This window comes from Perca flavescens, chromosome 6, assembly GCF_004354835.1.
Source record: "Perca flavescens isolate YP-PL-M2 chromosome 6, PFLA_1.0, whole genome shotgun sequence".
NCBI lineage: Eukaryota > Metazoa > Chordata > Actinopteri > Perciformes > Percidae > Perca > Perca flavescens.
In genome coordinates, this window is record NC_041336.1 from 4607233 (window position 1) to 4629732 (window position 22500).

Consider the following 22500-nt stretch of genomic DNA (forward strand, 5'->3'; position numbering starts at 1 on the left):
GGAACAGTGGAAAGATGAACCAAGATGATTTTTGATATCCGGGCCCCCTTTTCTGTCGACTTTGAATGAAGTGTGTTTTACGATGATAAAAATAGTGATTATTTACATGGAGCCTGGTGGGGTTTGGTGATGGTGATTTCGGGGCTGTTTCATGTTAAACTAAAAGGATCTTACTCTTTAACTAAAAGGTCTATCTCTGTAGGGATCCTTTCCATAATGTTGTCAGACACTTAGAATAATAATCTGAGGCGACAACACAACTTTTAGTCGACGCAAATTAAAGGTGCGTAGTTGCCCTTTGACGTTACATTGCAGCTTGTTTCGTCTCGCTTAATACTGGACCAATTTCAAAGATTGTTGTTCCCATTAGTCACTAACACAAAGCAGCTGTTAAACTGTTAGAAAAGAGATGTAACGACACAAAGCAGCAACCAGACACAACTTGACATGGTGTTTGGTGTTTTAAGCCCCCAGTGTCGTCTTCCAGGCAGCGATGCATGGAAGGCACTTGGGTTAGGCAAGGGTTAGGGTTGGGATAGGTGCCTTGAAGTCGACGTTGGGGACTTAAAACACCATCGAGCACTTAATAATGGACACAAACAGGCCCCTGGGTGTAACTCTGGCAACATGTCCATGATATAAGTATTAAGAGTCTGTTAATTAATACATTACTCATGTATAATATGAAATAATGATTTACACGTATTGTTTCTCCGCTGCGCAGGGTCCAGATGGAAGAAGAGGGGCGCCCGGCGAGAAGGTAGGAGAGGAAGTCAAAGTACACTCAGCGCTGCCGAGCCGGCCCTTAGGCAAAATATCAGCTGTCAAAGTTTTTTGGTGTTTCTTTCTGACATTTTCACCGCTTTTTTTGGCACTTACATGGATGTTTTTGACGTTTTTTTCTTGACGTTTTATTTTTGTAAATTTGATGTCTGAAATTGTTTCAGTATAACAATACAAAGACAAGCACACACACAAAAAGGCAAAATGGGACAAGAAACCATCGAAAACAACAAAGACCGACAGCACTCGGTACGCCGAGTCAAATGAAAAGAAAGTGTGTGAACGTCTCGTTGTTTTTTGACCCTTTTTTTTTTGTTTTTTTGCAAAGTTTTAGCGTGTTTTTCTGACATTTTTCTCGTTTTTTTTCTTATTATCTTTAACTGTTCTTTTCTCATTTGGACTGCCGGCGCGTCTATTTGCCGATACTGCCTTTGCCACGGGCCACACCTGTAAATAAATTCTGTGTGTGTGTGTGTGTGTGTGTGTGTGTGTCTGCCTGTATGTCTCTCTGCATGTCTGTGTCTGTCTGTCTGTCTGTCTATCTGTCTTTCTCTGTTTGTGTGTGTGTGTGTGTGTGTGTGTGTGTGTGTGTGTGTGTGTGTGTGTGTGTGTCTGTTTCTGTTTCTCTGTGTGTGTGTGCGTGTGTGTGTGTGTCTGCCTGTATGTCTCTCTGCGTGTCTGTGTCTGTCTGTCTTTCTCTGTTTGTGTGTGTGTGTGTGTGTGTGTGTGTGTGTGTGTGTGTGTGTCTGTCTCTGTGTGTGTGTGTGTGTTTGTGTTTTGTGTGTGTGTGTGTGTGTGTGTCTGTCTGTGTCTGTCTGTCTGTCGGTCTGTCTGTCTTTCTGTCTCTGTGTGTGTGTGTGTTTGTGTGTCTGTCTGTGTGTGTGTGTGTGTGTGTGTGTGTGTGTATGTGTTTGTGTGTGTCTGTTTGTCTGTCTGTCTTTCTCTGTTTGTTTGTGTGTGTGTGTCTGTCTCGCTGCGTGTGTGTGTGTGTGTGTCTGTGTGTGTGTGTGTGTGTGTGTGTGTGTGTGTGTGTGTGTGTGTGTGTGTGTGTGTGTGTGTGTGTGTGTGTGTCCGGCAGGGTCCACCTGGAGCACCAGGAGATCTGGGACTCCAAGGCATCCCCGGAGCTTCAGGTCCACAGGTGAGTGGAGATTGGAACGAGATTATAAAGTTTGAGATAAAAAAAATGAATGGTGATGCAGTTTTTAAACATCCTAGGACATAATCTACTTTACGTTTGACTTGTTTGACTTCAGACGTCGCTACCTCTCCTTCGTTCATTTATTTAAAGAGATTCAAATAACATATGTTGTTTTGCACAGTTCATAGAAATAAAGGAATATGTATCAGTCATTTGTCTGCAGCTCCATCCTGTTAAAAACATCCTATCAGCTCTTAACCTCATGAGTTGAGTGTGTGGTTAGGTCCCTAGTAAAGGATGTCAATTGCCAATCAATCCACGTTGTGTGTGCAGGGCACCAGAGGGGTCAGAGGTCAGCCTGGACCCAGAGGAATCATCGGCCTACCTGGACCTCAGGTCAGTACGTCGCCTCTCTTCTCCAACGATTCAGAAACTCAGCTGACCCCAGAGCAGCTGGCAGGGGGACACAGTCCCGCATTCAACTTTGTCAGGAGTCTGAAAATGCTTTCCTGCTGTAAAGATGGAGGTATATTCTCAATAAACAACAGCAATAGAACACATGTTGTGAAAAAAGTATGAATCAACAATATCCGTCCACTAAAAGTTGAGTTGTTGCCGCTGACAGACTCCGATTATTATTCTAAGTGTCTGACAACATTATGGGATGGATCCCTACAGAGATAGACCTTTTAGTTAAAGAGTAAGATCCTTTTAGTTTAACATGAAACAGCCCCGAAATCACCATCACCAAACTCCACCAGACTCCATGTAAATAATCAGGACTTTTAGTGTGTATAGAGCCAGCATATGTCCACCAGACTCCATGTAAATAATCAGGACTTTTAGCGTGTATAGAGCCAGCATATCTCCACCAGACTCCATGTAAATAATCAGGACTTTTAGCGTGTATAGAGCCAGCATATCTCCACCAGACTCCATGTAAATAATCAGGACTTTTAGCGTGTATAGAGCCAGCATATCTCCACCAGACTCCATGTAAATAATCAGGACTTTTAGTGTGTATAGAGCCAGCATACCTCCACATGTAAATGGGTGAATTAAGGGTTTATTTCAACCAAACCAGAGTGGTGATTGATGGAACAGTGGAAAGATGAACCAAGACGGCTTTTGATAGTTTTATTTTGTTTCTATCTACTATACAATACAATAGAAGTCCTGATTATTTACATGGAGTCTGGTGGAGATATGCTGGCTCTATACACGCTAAAAGTCCTGATTATTTACATGGAGTCTGGTGGAGTTTGGTGATGGTGATTTTGGGGCTGTTTCATGTTAAACTAAAAGGATCTTACTCTTTAACTAAAAGGTCTATCTCTGTAGGGATCCTTTCATAATGTTGTCAGACTCTTAGAATAATAATCTGAGTCTGTCAGCGGTAACAACCAGAACTTTCAGTGGTCTTGTATGCTGCAGTTTACGGCCCAAAATAACGCTAATACAAATCCCTGCACCCAAATACAGAAGACATGATCTCGGCACTGTAGCTACAGTTTGGATGTTGACTTTGTTTTGAATGCAAAATAAATGCCAAAACATTTAGTTCAATTAGTTCCATAACATTTCCATTTAACGCCTAGAATATAAATAATACAGATATTACAACATTTATTCCCACAGAGTTGGGAGATGTTTGTGTCTCTCTGCGGTCATAAATTGGTGATAAATTCATCACCAGCCTGCCGACTCGGCTTTACGAGCGCGGGAAGTCGCCCGTTAATCACGCTGCTTGTTGCGTGTGACGCCTTAATCGCTGCGTGTCACAAATCCGGCCGACTCTGACAGATGATGTCACCTCGAGACTCGCAGGCACAGAAGTCATTTTATTTAAGTCAGTTATTTTTTTATTAATGTGCTGAAAATAGATCAGATGTTGTCCATTCAGATTTGTGAGGTGGACAAAAATGAAGCCATGTTGTTGTTGAGAATATGTTTTCGTAGAGGTTCTGATTATAGATATTTTTGCAGTCTGTGTGTTTTATAGATCGGCCCCACCCTCTAAATTAGCTTTATTTACGAGCGCTGACTGAATGTCGTTAAACTAATCAGAGACAGAAAGAACGACAGAGTCCTCCCAAAAGACTAAATGAGGAAATAAAATGTGTTGCCAGGCAGACTAGCAGCATGAAGGTGTTGTGGAAAGGCTGCTGAAGGCTTCTTGTCTCCTCTTCTTGTCTCCTCTCCTGTCTACTTTCTTGTCTCCTCTCCTTGTCTCCTTTCCTTGTCTCCTTTCCTGTCTCCTCTCTCGTCTCCTCTCCTCTCTCCTCGTCTTGTCTCGTCTCTTGTCGCCTCTCCTCTCCTCTTCTTGTTTCATCTTCTTGTCTCCTCTCCTGTCTCCTCTCCTGTCTACTTTCCTGTCTCCTCTCCTTGTCTCCTTTCCTTGTCTCCTTTCCTGTCTCCTCTTCTTGTCTCCTTTCCTGTCTCCTTTCCTGTCTCCTCTCCTGTCTCTTCTCCTTGTCTCCGCTCCTTGTCTTCTATCTTGTCGCCTCTTCTCTCTCCTCTCTCCTCTTCTTGTTTCATCTTCTTGTCTCCTCTCCTGTCTCCTTTCCTGTCTACTTTCCTGTCTCCTCTCCTGTCTCCTCTTCTTGTCTCCTCTCCTTGTCTCCTTTCCTGTCTCCTCTTCTTGTCTCCTCTCCTTGTCTCCTTTCCTGTCTCCTCTCTCGTCTCCTCTCCTGTCTCCTCTTCTTGTTTCATCTTCTTGTCTCCTCTCCTGTGTTTCCTTTCCTGTCTCATCTCTTGTCTCCTCTCTTGTCGCCTCTCCTCTCTCCTCTCTCTTCTTGTTTCATCTTCTTGTGTCCTCTCCTGTCTCCTCTCCTGTCTCCTTTCCTGTCTCCTCTCCTTGTCTCCTTTCCTGTCTCCTCTCCTTGTCTCCTCTTCTTGTCTCCTCTCTTGTCGCCTCTCCTCTCTCCTCTCTCTTCTTGTTTCATCTTCTTGTCTCCCCTCCTGTCTTTCCTTTCCTGTCTCCTTTTCTTGTCTCTTCTCCTGTGTCATTTCCTATCTCATTTCCTGTCTCCTCTCCTTGTCTCCTTTTCCTGTCTCCTCTCCTTGTCTCCTTTCCTGTCTCCTCTCCTGTCTCTTCTCCTTGTCTCCTCTTCTTTTCGCTTCTCCTCTCTCCTCTTCTTGTTTTATCTTCTTGTTTCCTCTTCATTCCTCCTCTCCTGTCTCCTCTTATTGTCTCCTCTCTTATCTCCTCTTTCCTCTCGTCTCCTCTCCTTCATTTGACTTTATTTAAACCAGATAAGAACCGATTCTCATTAACAATAAGAGAAGGCATTAAGAAGACATTCAAACCTAGATACAGCTGGTGCAGTAAAACAACATCAGACCAAATGAAAACATTTTGATATACACAGTTTATAAAACAACCGAGGGAGCAGCAGACTGTTCATTTTCCTAACTTGAAATGTTTATGTCATCTTTTCCTAACAAGAGAAAAGAAATGTTACCTGGCTGAACGTTTGAATATGATAAGAGTATCTTGTTCTAGAGCTTGTGTAACTTATGGCCGAATCTGTATCTGTATCCCTTCTAGCCCTTCTAGCCCCAGCCATGTATCTCTGACTCTGTTGTTTTGTCCTACAGGGAGGACCGGGACCAGCTGGGAACCCGGGATCAGCCGGGCGCCGCGGAGCTAACGGAGAAAAGGTGCATTTTGCTCTAGTCACCTCTTTTATATACACGACACGCAGCTCGAAGTACTTTACATTTAGGAAAAGAACACAAACAGGAAACATAGATTGAATTAAAAAGATTGGAGGTAAAGTGATATTAAGTCATTTGTCTTCCCGGAAGAGATTTTTGGGATTGGGGGTCTCTTGCAGATATCTTGACTTGTTATTCTGGATAGAAAGAATGACGTCGTTGAGGAAGAATTGAATTACGATTCCTGCAATAAGATATCCAGTCTACCTAGCAACCAAGCCTGGGAGCACTTCTTTTCATATCACACACATCAGTCAGAACTGACCTTTGTTATCTTTGTCTTGTAGAGCTGCAACATGTAATCAATGGAGGGAAGAATCCTTAGTTACAGCCCTAAATTCTTGTTGTATCTCCTCTTCCTGTCTCCTCTTCTCATCTCCTTTCCTCTTTCCTCTCCTTGTCTCCTTTTCTGTCTCCTCTCATTGTCTCCTCTTCTTGTCTCCTGTCCTTGTCTCCTTTCCTGTCTCCACTCATTGTCTCCTCTTCTTGTCTCCTCTCCTTGTCTGCTCTTCTTGTCTCCTCTCTCTTCTCCTTGTCTCCTTTCCTGTCTCCTCTCTTTGTCTCCTCGTCTTGTCTCATCTTCTTGTCTCCTTTCCTGTCTCCTCTTCTAGTCTCCTCTCTCCTGTCCTCTCCTTGTCTCCTTTCCTATCTCCTCTCTTTGTCTCCTCTTCTTGTCTCCTCTCCTGTCTCCTCTCCTATTCTTCTCTTCTTGTCTCCTCTCCACCTCATATAATCGTGTTGCGTCTCCTCTTCTTGTCACCTCTCCTCTATCGTCTCCTCTCTTCTCTCCTTGTCTCATTTCCTGTCTCCTCTCTTTGTCTCCTCTTCTTGTTGCCTTTCCTGTCTCATCTTCTAGTCTTCTCTTCTTGTCTCCTCTCCTCCTCCTAACATCTTGTTGTGTCTCCTATTCTTGTCTCCTCTTCTCTGTCGTCTCCTCTCTCCTTGTCTCCTTTCCTGTCTTGTTATATATATATATATTTTTTTTTTGGTAGATATCAGTGTTCTGTTTGATGGCCCATGAGAGGAAAATAAAGACTAACTCTTGTTGTTGTTGATGAAGGGCCAACCAGGAGACCCAGGTGATGCAGGAGCTCCAGGATCACTGGGACCACGAGGATTGCCGGTAAGCAGCTGAAACATCTGCTGTGTTTGTGCTTACTGTTCAATATATAAACTGTGGATCTGACTTAGAGTTCTGAAAGTCCTTCGGTAGCTGGCCCAACGAGCCGAGGGAAGTTTTTCAAATAAAAAAATCCTTCTCTGGGTCGGTGGAAATGTGTGAGTGTGAAAGAAAGTGTGTCGCTGTGCGAGACACAGCAGCGTGGCTTTTTTTAAATAAAATAAAAAATACAATAACTCAACATTTATGTGGAGAGGAGACAAGAGAAGGAGGAAACAAGAGAGGAGAGGAGACAAGAGAGGGAGGAAACAAGAGAGGATAGGAGACAAGAGAGGGAGGAAACAAGAGAGGATAGGAGACAAGAGAGGAGAGGAAACGAGGAGAGGAAAAGAGAGGGAGGAAACAGGAGAGGAGAGGAGACAAGAGAGGATAGGAGACAAGAGAGGACAGGAGACAAGAGAGGAAGGAAACAAGAGAGGAGAGGAGACAAGATAGGAGAGGAGACGAGAGGAGAGGAGACAAGAGAGGATAGTAAACAAAAGAGGATAGGAAACAAGAGAGGGAGAGAAGACAAGAGGGAGGAAACAGGAGAGGAGACAAGAGAGAAGATTAGACAAGAGAGGAGAGGAAACAAGAGAGGAGAGGAGACAAGAGAGGATAGAAGACAAGAGAGGATAGGAGACAAGAGAGGACAGGAGACAAGAGAGGAAGGAAACAAGAGAGGAGAGGAGACAAGAGAGGAGAGGAGACAGTAGAGAACACAAAGTCATCAGTAGTTCCTTTCCCTAACAGACTGATACAATAAATCAGCATAACACAGGAGCCCCAGGTTATTTATGAGTACTTAACAGGACTGCTCCCTCTGGAGTTTGGAATGATCCCAGTCTGGATCATTTTGGATGTATTACATGCCTATAATAAATGAACCTCTGAGTAGCGTGTGTGTGTGTGTGTGTGTGTGTGTGTGTGTGTTTTGTGTGTCACTTTGTTTCTTTTTGTTGTTTTAAGCCCCCAACGTAGGATCCCGTATAGGCACCAGGATTAGGCAATGGTTAGGGTTAAGGTTAGGTGCCTTGAAGTCGACGTTGAGGGCTTAAAACACCATTGAGCTGTTGTTTTTTTTCCTTTTCCTTTTCTTTTTCTTGTTTTACGTCCTTGTTAGAAAAGTTATGCTTGTTTCATTTTAGTGTTAAACTATTTTCATGAAGTCTGTGTGCAACCATTGCTGTTTTCTCATGAGATAATCATGAGAGAGCCACTGACCGTGTGAAAGGCCCAGAAGGTCCCTGAGGCCAGAGAACATGTGGAGGAGAGGCCGGGCCGGACCACTGATAAGAAGACAGTATTGCTTTTGTAATACTACTCCCTCTTGCTTATAAAAAGGCTGCTGTCAAAGGCTAAGATCAGTCACTTTTATGTACTATGCTGTAGAGTCCGACCGATATATATATCGGCGGGCCGATATTATCGGCCAATATTAGACATTTTCCAAACTATTGGTATCGGCATTTATAATGGCCGATAAATGAATATTTAAAAAATAAAATAAAAACAGACAAAACCCCTTCAACCATGTTCTGGGTGTTAGCGTTGCGTAGTCTGTCCACCAGAGGGGGCGCTCTACAACGGCCCTGTTTAACCCTTTAAGTTTCATCTCTTAAATTTGTATTTATATATTTTATAGGGCTGCAACAACGAATCGATAAAATCGATAAAATTCGATTCCAGTAGCTCTTCTGGTGCTGCTGTTTACTCGTTATCCAGCTGACTAGCATGACAAGCTAGCGTTAGCTCGTTAATAACAGTAATAAAGCAGGGGGGGTATAGTTTGCAAGACTAAAGACATGGTTTTATTCACTCGCCTTTTTTGGCCCATTCATTTTTCAATCTGTTGTCATGTATATATTATGTGCTTTGTCCCATATCAGTTATTGTTGACAAATATATTAGTGTGTGGTGTATAAACGAACTTAACTTGCACTTACTACAATGATGGTAATAATTTAATGAATAAGTGTGTGTGTGTGTGTGTGTGTGTGTGTGTGTGTGTGTGTGTGTGTGTGTGTGTGTGTTTGTGTGTGTCTGTCTGTCTGTCTGTCTTGTCTGTATCTGCTATTTGGGTTACTTACCTTTACACAACTATTAACTAAAACAACAAGTATGTATGTATTGAGTTGATGTAAATTAATGCTTTTTTGTTTTTTTTTATCCGATTCATCGATTAATCGAAAAAATAATCGACAGATTAATCGATTATTAAAATAATCGTTAGTTGCAGCCCGAATATTTTATTTATCAGAACTTTAATATATTTTGATATTGACCATAAAACAAACAAGTTTATTTTTTTTAAACTGCGTTATTATATTATGTTAATGAGGACTCATAAATAACTACAAATAACTAATGTTTGGGAAATCTGTTTAAGTTTTGTTACGCATTTCTTGATTTTTTTTTTTTTAGATATATATCGGCCGATATATATCAGAATATCGGATTTTTAAATCACCAAATATTTGTATTGATATCGGCCTTAAAAAGCCTTTATCGGTCGGGCTCCACTATGCTGTGAGTGCTGTAAACTGACTCTGCTTGCTGCAAGTAAAAACAAACTTTGAGAGAAACTCCAGTGATTTCTGTCCATTCTTTGAGAAATAATTACTATTACTAATTAATTAATCACTTTTTTTCTCTTTTTCATCAAACTGCAGTTTTTGCAAGTTCCCGTAATTTCATCGCATAAAATTGCATAAATATCCCGCGTATTCCATTGCATTTTTTAAGAAAACGTGCCGCATAATCAAGGATTAACTCCTCATTTTACTGGAAGGACTGAATTTCACCCTAGGGTCCTTTGCACCATGATCTTGAGCCAAACACCCCCCTAGTAGCTTTTGTCCCTTGGTCTAACATTGGTCGAGTTAGCGCTATCAGCCGAATGGCTTAGTGCAGCTGCTAGTGGAACCAAAGATGTATCTCGTAAATGAGCCCACTAATAATGCCTGGAATGATACCAAACTTCTACGCTAGTATAAATAAGTTCTGTACTCATAAAACGAGGCATTGGAATGTTTGTAAGTACACCAGGAGTTTATTTAAATAACACTTGCCTGATGGCTTCGGCTCTCTGCTGCTACCGGACAGCAAGACGAGTGCTTAGGGACAGTCGACAAACTACAACACCGAAAAGAGATACAACCAAAATATTTAAAAATGGAGATAAGATAAGAAAATGGATAGAATCCTGTTTTGTATCTCTGTATTCTCCGACTGTCTTCATCATTCGGAAAACCAGAACACAAATATTATGTAGTATTTATTCTTTTTCAGACCTAGCATCCAGAAAAAAAGCATATTATGAAATGTATTAAAATATGAACATAACCAAGTGTCTTTCCAACTGCTTTTTCTTTGACATTTTGAGCTCTGATCCGACTTCTCTGGGCTCTGTTTCAGGGTCAGGACGGCAGAGACGGTTACGGACCTGCAGGGCCTAAAGGTGTCAAGGTAGGAAACTGTTACCCATCTTCTCCTCTGACTCTGATGGGAAACACAGAGACATCCTAAAATCCAGACTGTTTGAATGAATACAGTGCATGTCTTATATTGACCCTTGTGTTGTCTTCCCCGTCAACCATCAACTTGTTGTCGTTATGGGTAAAAATTGAAATTTTTGACGCTTTTTTGCAATGCTTTTGTCACTGTTGTTTATTCATGGTCAATAAAACTAATTCAAATGACATTATACCTAATTTTTGAGTTACAAAACAACTTATTTTGACTAATAGTTAAGATCAGAGGATGTTGAGTGGATCACAGACTGCTGTATGTCAAACTTTAGTCCGAATACTGGTTTGAACCCATTTAAAAACTAATTTTGAATGCTAAAATTTTTTTATGAAACACCCAAAATTCAATGAAAGTAATCATTAATTTTACCTGTGAAGAACATACAACGTTCATCCATGCATCCATGTTAATTTTGGGCAATTTGGTTGAAAAAAACCCCATATTTCTGAGGACAACTCAAGGGTTAAGAGACAACTCGTTTCCTTCTCGTTACAGGGAGATCCTGGTTTCCCTGGTTACCCCGGTCTGAGGGTGAGTGCATGTGTTTACTGTCTGTTTACTGACGGCAGCACAGATACAATCCAGTGTCACCTACATATTAAACACAGTTCATCACGGTGTGTGTGTGTGTGTGTGTGTGTGTGTGTGTGTGTGTGTGTGTGTGTGTGTGTGTGTGTGTGTGTGTGTGTGTGTGGCTCCAACGTCAGTTTAGACTCCAGCTTCTGTTCGCCAGCAGAGAAGAGAAAAAGCAGCTTAAACGCTGATTCAAAGTCGGGGACTTCGTGATACTATGGAGAGTAGGGGTGTCACGATTTTGATTTCAAATTGAAAATCTATAGAAATTAGCTTTTACTTTTAATTGTCAAAATCAAAAGCAGGGTCTGAGACTCCCCGAGTTATTTCTTTCTCTCTCCACCCGCCTACTTATGCACGTCCGAAGAAAAAAACACACAGCTTAGCTTAGTGGCTGGTAGCTTTCAGCTAAGGACGCAGGGTAACGTTAGCTTAGCAGCTGGTAGCCTTCAGCTAAGAACGCAGGGTAACGTTAGCTTAGCAGCTGGTAGCCTTCAGCTAAGGACACAGGGTAATGTTAGCTTAACAGCTGGCAGCATGTAGCTAAAGACACAGGGAAACATTAGCTTAGCGGCTGGAAACGTGCAGCTATAGACACATGGTAACATTAATTTAGCGGCTGGTAGCCTGCAGCTAAAGACACATGGTAACGTTAGCTTAGCAGCTGGTAGCCTGCAGCTAAAGACACACGGTAACGTTAGCTGAGCGGCTGGTAGCCTGCAGCTAAAGACACATGGTAATGTTAGCTTAAAAGCTGGCAGCATGTAGCTAAAGACACAGGGTAACATTAGCTTAGCGGCTGGAAACGTGCAGCTAAAGACACATGGTAATGGTAGCTTAGCGGCTGGTAGCCTGCAGCTAAAGATGCAGGGTAACGTTAGCTTAGCGGCTGGTAGCCTGCAGCTAAAGACACACTGTAATGTTAGCTGAGCGGCTGGTAGCCTGCAGCTAAAGACACATGGTAATGTTAGCTGAGCGGCTGGTAGCATGTAGCTAAAGATGCAGGGTAATGTTAGCTGACCTGCTGGTAGCATGTGGCTAAAGACACAGGGTAACATTAGCTGACCTGCTGGTAGCATGCGGCTAAAGACGCAGGGTAATATTAGCTTAGCAACTGATAGTATGCAGCTAAATAAGCAAGGTAACGTTAGCTGTTCCGGCTGGTAGCATGCAGCTAAAGAAGCAGGATAAAGTTAGCTTACCAGTAGCCCGCAGCTACACTTTTCCAGATACCGGAGTCGGAGATAACAGAGAAATAACCGAACTGGAAAATCCTACTACTTCCCTGAAGTCAACATTTAGCTCTCTCCCCGTGAGTGAATTATAGAAACAAGGAAGGTAAAGCAAGTAAGCTCCAACAGGACTCCATGGTGCATTCATGTGCACCTTGTAAACTCTGAGAAACTCAAACTGTTGCAAAGTACCCTTCTGCCATTTCGTGGCTCTTATTGTGGCATTGCTGGGGAGGAAAAAAGTTTAAATCGAAAGTCTGGTCCAATCGTGACGCCCCTAATGGAAACATGATTTAAGTCTTTTTGGACTTGTGTTTTAGGTCATGGAAGTGCATTAATGGATACTGAATTCATGTTGTGTATTCTGGCATTTGTCCAGGTGCTTTTGGAGCCGCTGGGATAAGAAACGGCACTGAAACAACATTTTTATTCATTCCTTTAGTCATTCATCTGGGGGAGCAATACTGAGAGCGGAAAGTGAAAGATGATAGTGTTCAGACAAATACAGATAACGCAGAGAAAATATGAGAAGTATCTTGACTTTACAGTACTTCTGTTGCTGTGTTCAGGGTGAGGATGGCCTTCAGGGACCTAAAGGACATCCAGGACGGAAAGGGAACCAAGGTCGAGGCGTGAGTGTTGACATAGCTTTGATTTTAGATTTGTATTTTTATTTTTTCGTGTTTTTTTTGCTTCTTTGTGACTTTTGTTTGTGGCGTGATCCCTGCAGGGGAACTCAGGCAGGCCGGGGGAGTCAGGCGTGTCTGGAGATCCAGGATATGCAGGACACAGGGTGAGTCCATCTCTTTTATCCTCCCCCTCCTCCTCCTCCTCCTTAAAAAGCTAAATAATTCAGACCACCTTAACTCTGCACACATGCTGTTGACAGGCAATATATCCACAGACATACAAGTATAGAACAACAGTATAAAAAAAAAACGTAACAAAAGTTACGTTTTTATTTCAACCGTTAAAATCGCAGTTGAGATCAGGGGCGGAGCCAGACGTTGTAAACATTCGGGGGCTAAGCCCAAACCTTGGTGGAGGCGTGGAGTTTTTTTTTTTTTACATTTGGGCCGCTTTGTTCAACATTTTTGTCACTTGTTGTGACAAAACGTCTACATTTTATTTTCTTTCGGTTCTGTCGACCATTTTGTCACTTTTTTTCTGGGTGGTGATGGCGCAGTGAATACGACACATGCCCTTGATGTGGGAGACCCAGGATCGATTCCCACTGCGATACATCGACCAATGTGTCCCTGAGCAAGTCACTTAACCCCTAAAGCCGTGCAACCTCTGACATGTATAGCAATTTTAAGTTGCTTTGGATAAAAGCGTCAGCTAAATGACGTGATGTAATGTATCTCTGTATTCTCCTACTGTCTTCATCCTTCTGAAATCAGAACACAAATCTTATGTAGTAAGTATTCTTTTTCAGACTTGCATCCAGAAAAAAAGTTTGTAATGAAATGCATTGAAATTACAAAACATAACGGTAACACCTAATTTTAAGGTGCTTGTAATAAGCAGTAATTAACATTATTAAGACACTTATAATTCCTTATAAGATGCTTATAAACATAAATAAGTCCATACAAGTGTTAATTAAAGCACAAATAACACATGTATTATTGTTTATAAGACACTAATTAGAAACTTGTTAATTAATTTGACTTTATAAAGGTAATTATAGAGTAATCAACACATTTATTATTTGCTTGTAAGACACTTGTTGGAACTTATTAGAACATTATTAACATTTATAGCTGCTTATAAACAATAGGATGTTTATAAACATTAATGAGCCTTAATGAGTTGTACACTTGTATGAACTTATTTATGTTTATAAGAATCTTATAGGGTCTAATTAGTGTCTTAATAACGTTAATTACTGCTTATTACAAGCACCTTAAAATAAAGCATTACCATATACAGTACCTTACAGTTCTGTTCAAGTTTTACATTGTGAATGGCCGTGGACATTTTATGATGGGGCTTTGAAAAGTAATGGAAAAGTTTTGAAATCGTGTCCATGAAAATGTGGGGAAACCCTGAGATCTTTACATGACACGTCTACATACCATATTAAAGGTGCTGTAGGTAGGATTGCGAAGATCCAGGACTTGGCCAAAGAATTTGAACATCGACAGCTTCTCAGTCCCTCCCCCCCTTTCGGCTGAAGCTCAAAACGGTCTCCTAAGCCCCTCCCCCCACAAGGGAGAATGAATGTGTGCATGAGCAGTGATTGACACGCAGTTAATCACGCCCCTTGGCCCTGATTGGTGCATCTGAACAGGGAGCTGTGGATTTTTGCAAATCACATGACCAGGTTCATGTAGTTCTACTGGAACATAGGGTCAGTTTCAGCAAATATGACAGAAAGGTAGTTTTATAAGTCTTACCTACTGCACCTTTAAGTCCTGCTGCTATCCAACAATGTGACTACATGATATGTTTATATACTGATTTAAGAGTAGACGTTAATAATGTCTCGTCCTCTGCTCTTCACAGGGTTCCAGAGGACCTCCTGGAAGCAAAGCCATGACTGTAAGTCCATCTTAAAACTCACCTCACCTGCCGACGTTAAAGGGAAATATAAAATCCTGAACAGAGTATTTATGCGAGAGTCTTCTTTTGTTTTCTGTCAGGAGTGCCAGCTGATCACCTACATCAGAGACAACTGTGGTGAGTGTCAAGCCACATATCTCCAGAACGTTCTGACTCTAAAATGGCATTTTTCAGACGGACATATCAGTAGAGAAAAGTAGCTTGTTTGTGTCTCAGGATCGAACTCTCGCGAGATCTGGAAACACAGAGAAGCTAACTTTCGTGAAAGCCCTAACAAAACTAATTTCTGTGATGCTACATATGTCTTTTAGCGTTGTAAATATCTAACGTTAGCAAAAGAAAGATATTAGATAAACATGACGTTCACTGCACTTTCAAACGAGGCTACGCCCATATAGGAGACAGGAAGTGTGTACCGTTTCATATCATTGCCGCCGCTTGACATGCGCTATGTTTAGTATAGAGGATCGTTGACAGTAGGCAAAATGTATTTGTTGTTTCAACAACTGCAGTTTAACTCTGAGTTCTGTTTCTTTTTCCTCCACGCAGCATGTTCCCATGGTACGTACCTCCGTTTTAACGATAACAACAGAAGCTTGGTGAGTACAGTTCAGTTTCTTCACATCGACACGCGTTGATGTTGGACGAAGGTTGGCAGCAAGATAAGGCTCTTTCATAGTTCATCGCGACTGTCGCACTGAATGCTTGCTCTTGGGGGAATTACTGGAATTGTTGGGTCTTTGTAAATTAAGAAGTGTGGTCTAGACCTACTCTATCTGTAAAGTGTCTTGAGATAACTCCTGTTATAACTCCTGATTTGATACTTAAAATGAAATTGAATTGAATGGTTTTAAACAGTGTATATGTGTTTGATCATATTATAGCTACGAAAAAGGAAATGCATGTGTCTACATTTGATTGACGATTTATTGCAATAGTAAAATAATGTAAAGTTGTTACCACAAACGGGCCTATTCAGCTTTTTTTTTTTCGAAAGTTTATGTGACAGTGTGCCTTCAGTAGCTTTATACATCCTGAAAACTGAAAACTTCCCAGACGTCAGTTAAAGGTGGGAGGAAAAAATCAATACAGCATAGTATCGCAATATTTTCGGTGGCAATACTGTATCGATACACGGCCGCCAAGTATAAAACCTTTATTATATAAATTGCACATTTTTTTTGTGTTAAACACCTTCGCTGCCGGTTAGAATACATCAGTTCACGGACGAGTTTACCCATTCAAGTTTATTCACGTTACATTTATTCATGTTATTGTAATAAAATAGCTTCAGTTTCCCCAACATAATTACGTTTTTCTTGATTAGATTTTTATTTGTAGCTGCCCAGTTAGCTAGTGAGCCAGCAAGCTAACAGTAGCCAGCAGCTAAAACACAAAATATTTCACATATCAATGTCCCCTTTTGGATGGTTTCAACACCGGGGCGGACGGGGTTTGTTGTAACGCTAGCTAGCTACTAAACGAGGCTGAGAGACGGGTGTGGGGGGGGGATTGTCGGGGAAATCTCCGCGATAGCGAGCCAGGACGATCGATGCCTGTTGTGCAGCAGCAGAACATCTCCCATCTGCCCCGAATTATCTCCCCTTCCCTTTTCAGTAATCTTAACTTTTCGTTTTGGTGCTTAATCCCCCTTTTGTCGAGGTTAATTTAGCTAACCGTAAAGACAGCTAAACGCAAAGGGGGGAGAAATTCGGCAGGGAGGAGATTTTCGGCACATACATTGTGACTCGGTGCTGGGTCTGATATGGTCTGTTTCTCGAGGTTTAATTAAACTGCCGACGCTAACTAACCGTTAGCGTCGTAAGCACCAGGCACCGGAGATAAGTTCTGGCCGGGGAGGGGGTTGCTGTAATGGAAGTAGCTGGCTGATAGCTGACTGGGGGCTAACGGTAACTAGCTAGCTATATGTCCCGGGGCTGTTGTCAGCTGTCATCCCGACTGAGTCTCTCTGCGCCGGGGGAGTGAGTTAGACAGACCGGGGTGTGCTACTTTGGCTAAATTAGCATTAGATTAATCATCAATCTAGCCAACGTTAACGTTACTAGTGAGATTATTCGTGGGTTAGCTCAGTCCTGTTAGCTGTGGTTGAAACAGTCCTACTAAAAATAACTTTATTAGCGTGTTGAACGAAGTTGTAACATCATGTTACCCACAAAGCATTAGCATCAACGTTAGCACATTTTAGTGACGTTAAGCTTGTATAGATATTGAACTTTCAAAATAGATAAGGTCTCTGTATTACTGTGATAAAAAGTGGGATGTAAATGATGCTGTATGGCAAAAAAAAGCAGTATTACGGTTACAAGTATTTTTCTGTGACATTGTATGATTTACAATTACTCCGTAACGTATCATCGTCTGACGGAAGTTAGAGTAACTACACAGTGAAAGGTTGGAACAGTTTTTGAACCGTAAAGTGACATCCTTTTGCTGGGTAGTTTTTCAATTCAGTTCAATTAAATTTTATTTATACAGTAGTGTCAAATCGTAACAGGAGTTATCTCAGGACACTTTACAGATAGAGTAGGTCTAGACCACACTCTATAATTTACATAGACCCAACAGTTCCCCCTCCCCCAAGAGCAAGCATTTGGTGCAACAGTTGCGAGGAAAAACTTCCTATAAACAGGTAGAGAAACCTCGGACAGACCCAGAGTCTTGGTTGGCAGCCATCTGCTGCTGACACAGAAATATGATTAATAATAATTATAGCAGTTGGTATGATGCGCAATAGCAATTATAGTAACAATAAAGATAATAGAACTGCAGTACAGGCCAAAAGTTTGGACACACCTTCTCATTCAATGTGTTTCTTTATTTTCATGACTATTTACATTGTAGATTCTCACTGAAGGCATCAAAACTATGAATGAACACATATGGAATTATGTACTTAACAAAAAAGTGTGAAATAACTGAAAACATGTCTTATATTTTAGATTCCTCAAAGTAGCCACCCTTTGCTTTTTTTGATAACTCTGCAAACCCTTGGTGTTCTCTCAATGAGCTTCATGAGGTAGTCACCTGAAATGGTTTTACCTTCACAGGTGTGCTTTGTCAGGGTTAATTAGTGGAATTATTTCCCTTATTAATAAAAAAGCAAAGGGTGGCTACTTTGAAGAATCTAAAATATAAGACATGTTTTCAGTTATTTCACACTTTTTTGTTAAGTACATAATTCCATATGTGTTCATTCATAGTTTTGATGCCTTCAGTGAGAATCTACAATGTAAATAGTCATGAAAATAAAAAGGAAACACACTGAATGAGAAGGTGTGTCCAAACTTTTGGCCTGTACTGTATAAATAGAAATAATAGTTGTAGCAGTGCAGGGCGTAGCAGGGCATAGAGCAGGACCACGGCAGCAGCTGCAACCACAATCCAGGTGCCACCACAATCCAAGGAAATCTGCAAGGACTCCAGTGAGTGTTTTAGTTGCTTCTCCTCAACGTGAACTCTTCCGTGTTGGTTTGCAGGTGGATCAGCGTGCCCGGCCTACCCCACCGAGCTGGTGTTCGGTCTGGACATGTCGGAAGACGTGACCCCGGCAGCCTTCGAGAGGCAGCGCGCCGCCCTCCTCTCCCTGCTGGACGACATCACCATCTCTGAGAGCAACTGTCCGTCCGGCGCTCGCGTCGCCGTGGTGGCTTACAGCGCCTACACCAAGTACATGATCCGCTTCCAGGACTACCAGCGCAAGAGCCGGCTGATCGAGGCTGTGAAGAACATCGCCCCGGAGAGGACTTCCAACCGGCGCAATCTGGGGGCCGCCATGCGCTTTGTTGGTCAGAACGTCTTTAAGCGTGTCCGAGCGGGACTGTTGACGAGGAAGGTGGCAGTCTTCTTCTCTAACGGGCCTGCGCAGGATGTTAACGACGTTGTCACCGCCATGATGGAGTACCGAGGCCTCAACATCGTCCCAGTGGTCATCTCGCTGAGGAACGCTCCCGCTGTTAGTCGAGCGATGGAGGTAGGTTTGATTTGGTTTGATCATAAACTGTGTTCCCAGCGCATGTGTGTCTCTTGATATAAAAAAAAATAACATTGTAAGTGATTGGTAAGGGCTGTTTTCTGCAGTTCAAATTGCAAAAGTGTAAATAAAAAATAAAATTGAATGGAAAAGAATGAAGGGAGATGAACGTTTTCAGATGCAGTTTCAATTTCATTTAAAGGAGAATTACGGTCAATTTCAACACGTAGCTATGTTGTTTGTTGTCACGTAGTGCTGTCAGTAGCGAGAAAAACGTAAATAATCTGTGTTGCCTACATCTAGCTTTTGCGTTTTTTGCCTCTTAACGTGTTCGAGATGTCATTACAAGTGCCTACCCATGTGAAGTGAATTCTTGTGAGTGAACACAGTGAATCTGACTGCAGTAGATGTGTAAGAAATGCATACAAGTTGTGCTAATTCATACCTCTGTTTTACCATGATTTATGTTGCACCCAATCCAACGTTAACCAAGTTAAGATTAGGAAAAAGATTGTGGCTTGGATTAAAAACCATACTAAGGAACACGAGTTTCCTCGGTGAAACTCCACTCCACCGGCTTGAAAGCCCCGTGTTTTATGACCCAAAACATCCACCCTGACCTCCTCCCTACATGGCCCTTACAAGGTGGCTGTCACTGTGGTACATCCAGTGATAAATAGGTGGAATGCTTACAAATCACAGCACTCTACTTTACGTAGCTACAGTACAGGCCAAAGGTTTGGACACACCTTCTCATTCAATGTGTTTCCTTTTTATTTTCATGACTATTTACATTGTAAATTCTCACTGAAGGCATCAAAACTATGAATGAACACATATGGAATTATGTACTTAACAAAAAAGTGTGAAATAACTGAAAACATGTCTTATATTTTAGATTCTTCAAAGTAGCCACCCTTTGCTTTTTTTTATTAATAAGGGAAATAATTCCACTAATTAACCCTGACAAAGCACACCTGTGAAGGTAAAACCATTTCAGGTGACTACCTCATGAAGCTCATTGAGAGAACACCAAGGGTTTGCAGAGTTATCAAAAAAAGCAAAGGGTGGCTACTTTGAAGAATCTAAAATATAAGACATGTTTTCAGTTATTTCACACTTTTTTGTTAAGAACATAATTCCATATGTGTTGATTCATTGTTTTGATGCCTTCAGTGAGAATCTACAATGTAAATAGTCATGAAAATAAAGAAACACATTGAATGAGAAGGTGTGTCCAAACTTTTGGCCTGTACTGTATATAGACGAGTCTTATTTCGTCATTAGAATGTAACCGTAATTTACACTGCCTAATTTTTCCTGCTTTGACTTTAGTAGTGTCACCCTAACAAACTGGCCTACTACTCCTTACACCGGGTCTCTCAATTCTGGCGGCTGAGCTCGACATCTCGTTTGGATTATCGTTAAAGCTTCAACCCTTCAAACAATCGCGGCGACGAACATGTGAGCTGCCGAGAAGCTTTTTTCTCGTTTGGCTCTAAAAAAAACACACAACTTCATTCCAACTCGTGACTTGCATTTTGTGTTCATAGTATTTACAATAATTAATTTAAGAACTAACCAATGTGCATACACATACAAAGCACCTGAGCAATGTGACGTGCAGATCTTTGGACTCATGGATTCATCCACTCGGCACCATTCGTAGGATTTGTTTCAGATTTTTACAGCTTTATTTTCTTTGTAGGTTTTTACTTTGTTTTTTTTCCCCTTTGCATTTTAATTAAAACAGAAAATTGGTTATTGTGTATATCATTCATTCATTCATTGCTTTTGTGTTTGATCTTCATGTCACTTACGTGTTTGAGCCTTCGGTGACGCTGTTCTCAGAGCTGCGATTAACGACGGAGGCGGCTGTTTTCTTCTCCAGGCCGACGACTCGGGGAACTCCATCTTCACGGTGCTGGGGAGGGACATGGCTGCCGACCTGAGGAAGGTCCAGAACTGTGCAATCTGCTACGGTATGGTTTGATATTCGCATAAATCATGTGGCAGTATATCTGTCGGAAATGTGTTCAACCACATTTCTCTGCTAAACATTCAAACTCTTTGTTCACTTTAGTGCGTTAGCAGTTTGTCTGTTTAACGCTTCAGTGCGTAACTTTTTGATATTAATGGCCAAATGAGTTGCTACAAAGCTAATTAAGACTATCAGCTCCACACAACTCTCTCTGTGTTTCTCAGTATGACTATGGTCAGAAGATTGTTGCGTACGGCAAAAGATAATGACCTCTTCTGAAGAGTCCATCATGTTTTTTTAATCCTCCGTGTCCTCCTTGGCTACTAGCAGCTGTGTGGAGGAGGGGTGGGGGTGGCTCGTGCGTGATCACTGAAGGCTTGTGTCATGCAGACGCGCCGACAGTTATGTTGTCGTTACTTAGAATTCCTCACGGGGGGGCGACAGAAACTACGCACTGCAGCTTTAAGTTGATTTTTCCGCTACGCGTCTCAACCTCTCGGCTGCCGGATTCTCGTTAAACGAGTTGAACTGCGATGAAAAGATGCGAGGAAGATTTAATGGCTGCTTTCATAATTCCTTTTACGCAGAGATCAGGCTGTGAACAGTGCTGTGGTGACAGGGCTCTAAATTGTCTATTTGTCTATAGCCAATTTGGCCGGTCATGAATGAAGCTGACAACAGTGCGTTTGTTTGAATTGCCAGATTGGTCTGTTTTCTGCCAAGAAATTTGGGCAGTTTTGTGTTTGTTTAGCTTGGAAATGTAATCTTTATCTGGCAACACTGCTTCTAGTTAGTAGTTCTAATCCTACATTTCCCCAAGACTACTAAAACGGGATTTATGGTTGTGCGGAGGCTCCACGCAGAGCTTTTGCTGTAGCCTTCCTAAGTGGCCTGGAGTTTATACTTGTGTGTTGGTGTGTGCGACAATCTCTTTAAGAGAATAGCAGGGCCGGTGTGTGTGTGTGTAGGTGTGCGAGTGTGTGTGTGTGTGTGCGAGTGTGGGGATTGTGTATGTGTGTATGTGCGAGTGTGGGGTGTGTGTTTGTGTGTGGGGTGTGTGTGTGTGCGCGAGTGTGGTGTGTGTGTGTGTGTGTGTGCGAGTGTGGGGTCTGTGTGTGTGTGTGTGGGCCTGTGGGGAGTATTTGTGCGTGTTTGTGGGCCTGTGGGGAGTATTTGTGTGTGTGCGCGAGTGTGGTGTGCGTTTGTTTGTGTGTGTGTGTGTTTGTGCGAGTGTGTGTGTGTTTGTGTGGGGTGTGTGTGTGTGTGTGTGTGTGTGTGTGTGTGTGTGTGGAGGCGAGCCACGGCCGAGTGACGTGCAATCAAACGTTTTGAGAGGTAAAAGTATAGAACAAATAGAAACGTCTATATAAAGATATTTTTGAAAACTAGGGTTAACTCCCTGTGGGGAAAGAAAAGCTGTTTTTCAGTGTGCTGGTTCTGGATCTGATTTGCTCCTTCAGACCCGTGCAAACGTTTGGAGCAGTGCGCCTTCATCCAGGAGCCGGTGCAGCCTCAGCAGGCGGACGTGGACCTGGTTCTGGTGCTGGACGGCTCCAGGGAGATGCAGGCCGATGAGTACGCCGGCGGCCAGCAGCTGCTGGGCTCCGTGGTGGAACATCTGGCCGTGAGCCCACAGCCCCGCAGGGCCGACGGCCAGGCCCGGGTGGCTGTGGTCCAGCAGAGCGGTACCCAGGCTACCAAGGTGGGATGCATTCTTTCCTCGTTTACAGTACAGGCCAAAAGTTTGGACACACCTTCTCATTCAATGAGTTTCCTTTTTATTTTCATGACTATTTACATTGTAGATTCTCACTGAAGGCA

General features: G+C 42.3%; 1 protein-coding gene across 4 annotated transcripts in view; it reads left to right on the forward strand.

Moving 5' to 3' along the window:
- LOC114557016 (collagen alpha-6(VI) chain) overlaps positions 1 to 22500 on the forward strand; it is a 102917-nt gene that overhangs the window by 67373 nt on the left and 13044 nt on the right. For all 4 annotated transcript variants that reach the window (XM_028580226.1, XM_028580229.1, XM_028580230.1 and 1 more), the window contains 15 exons: positions 725 to 760; positions 1862 to 1924; positions 2258 to 2320; positions 5525 to 5587; positions 6705 to 6767; positions 10221 to 10271; positions 10830 to 10865; positions 12709 to 12771; positions 12870 to 12932; positions 14651 to 14686; positions 14788 to 14824; positions 15257 to 15268; positions 18205 to 18698; positions 20590 to 20680; positions 22140 to 22381. In XM_028580226.1, the coding sequence (XP_028436027.1) occupies positions 725 to 760; positions 1862 to 1924; positions 2258 to 2320; positions 5525 to 5587; positions 6705 to 6767; positions 10221 to 10271; positions 10830 to 10865; positions 12709 to 12771; positions 12870 to 12932; positions 14651 to 14686; positions 14788 to 14824; positions 15257 to 15268; positions 18205 to 18698; positions 20590 to 20680; positions 22140 to 22381 (1413 nt within the window). The remainder of the gene's footprint in view (positions 1 to 724; positions 761 to 1861; positions 1925 to 2257; positions 2321 to 5524; positions 5588 to 6704; positions 6768 to 10220; positions 10272 to 10829; positions 10866 to 12708; positions 12772 to 12869; positions 12933 to 14650; positions 14687 to 14787; positions 14825 to 15256; positions 15269 to 18204; positions 18699 to 20589; positions 20681 to 22139; positions 22382 to 22500) is intronic.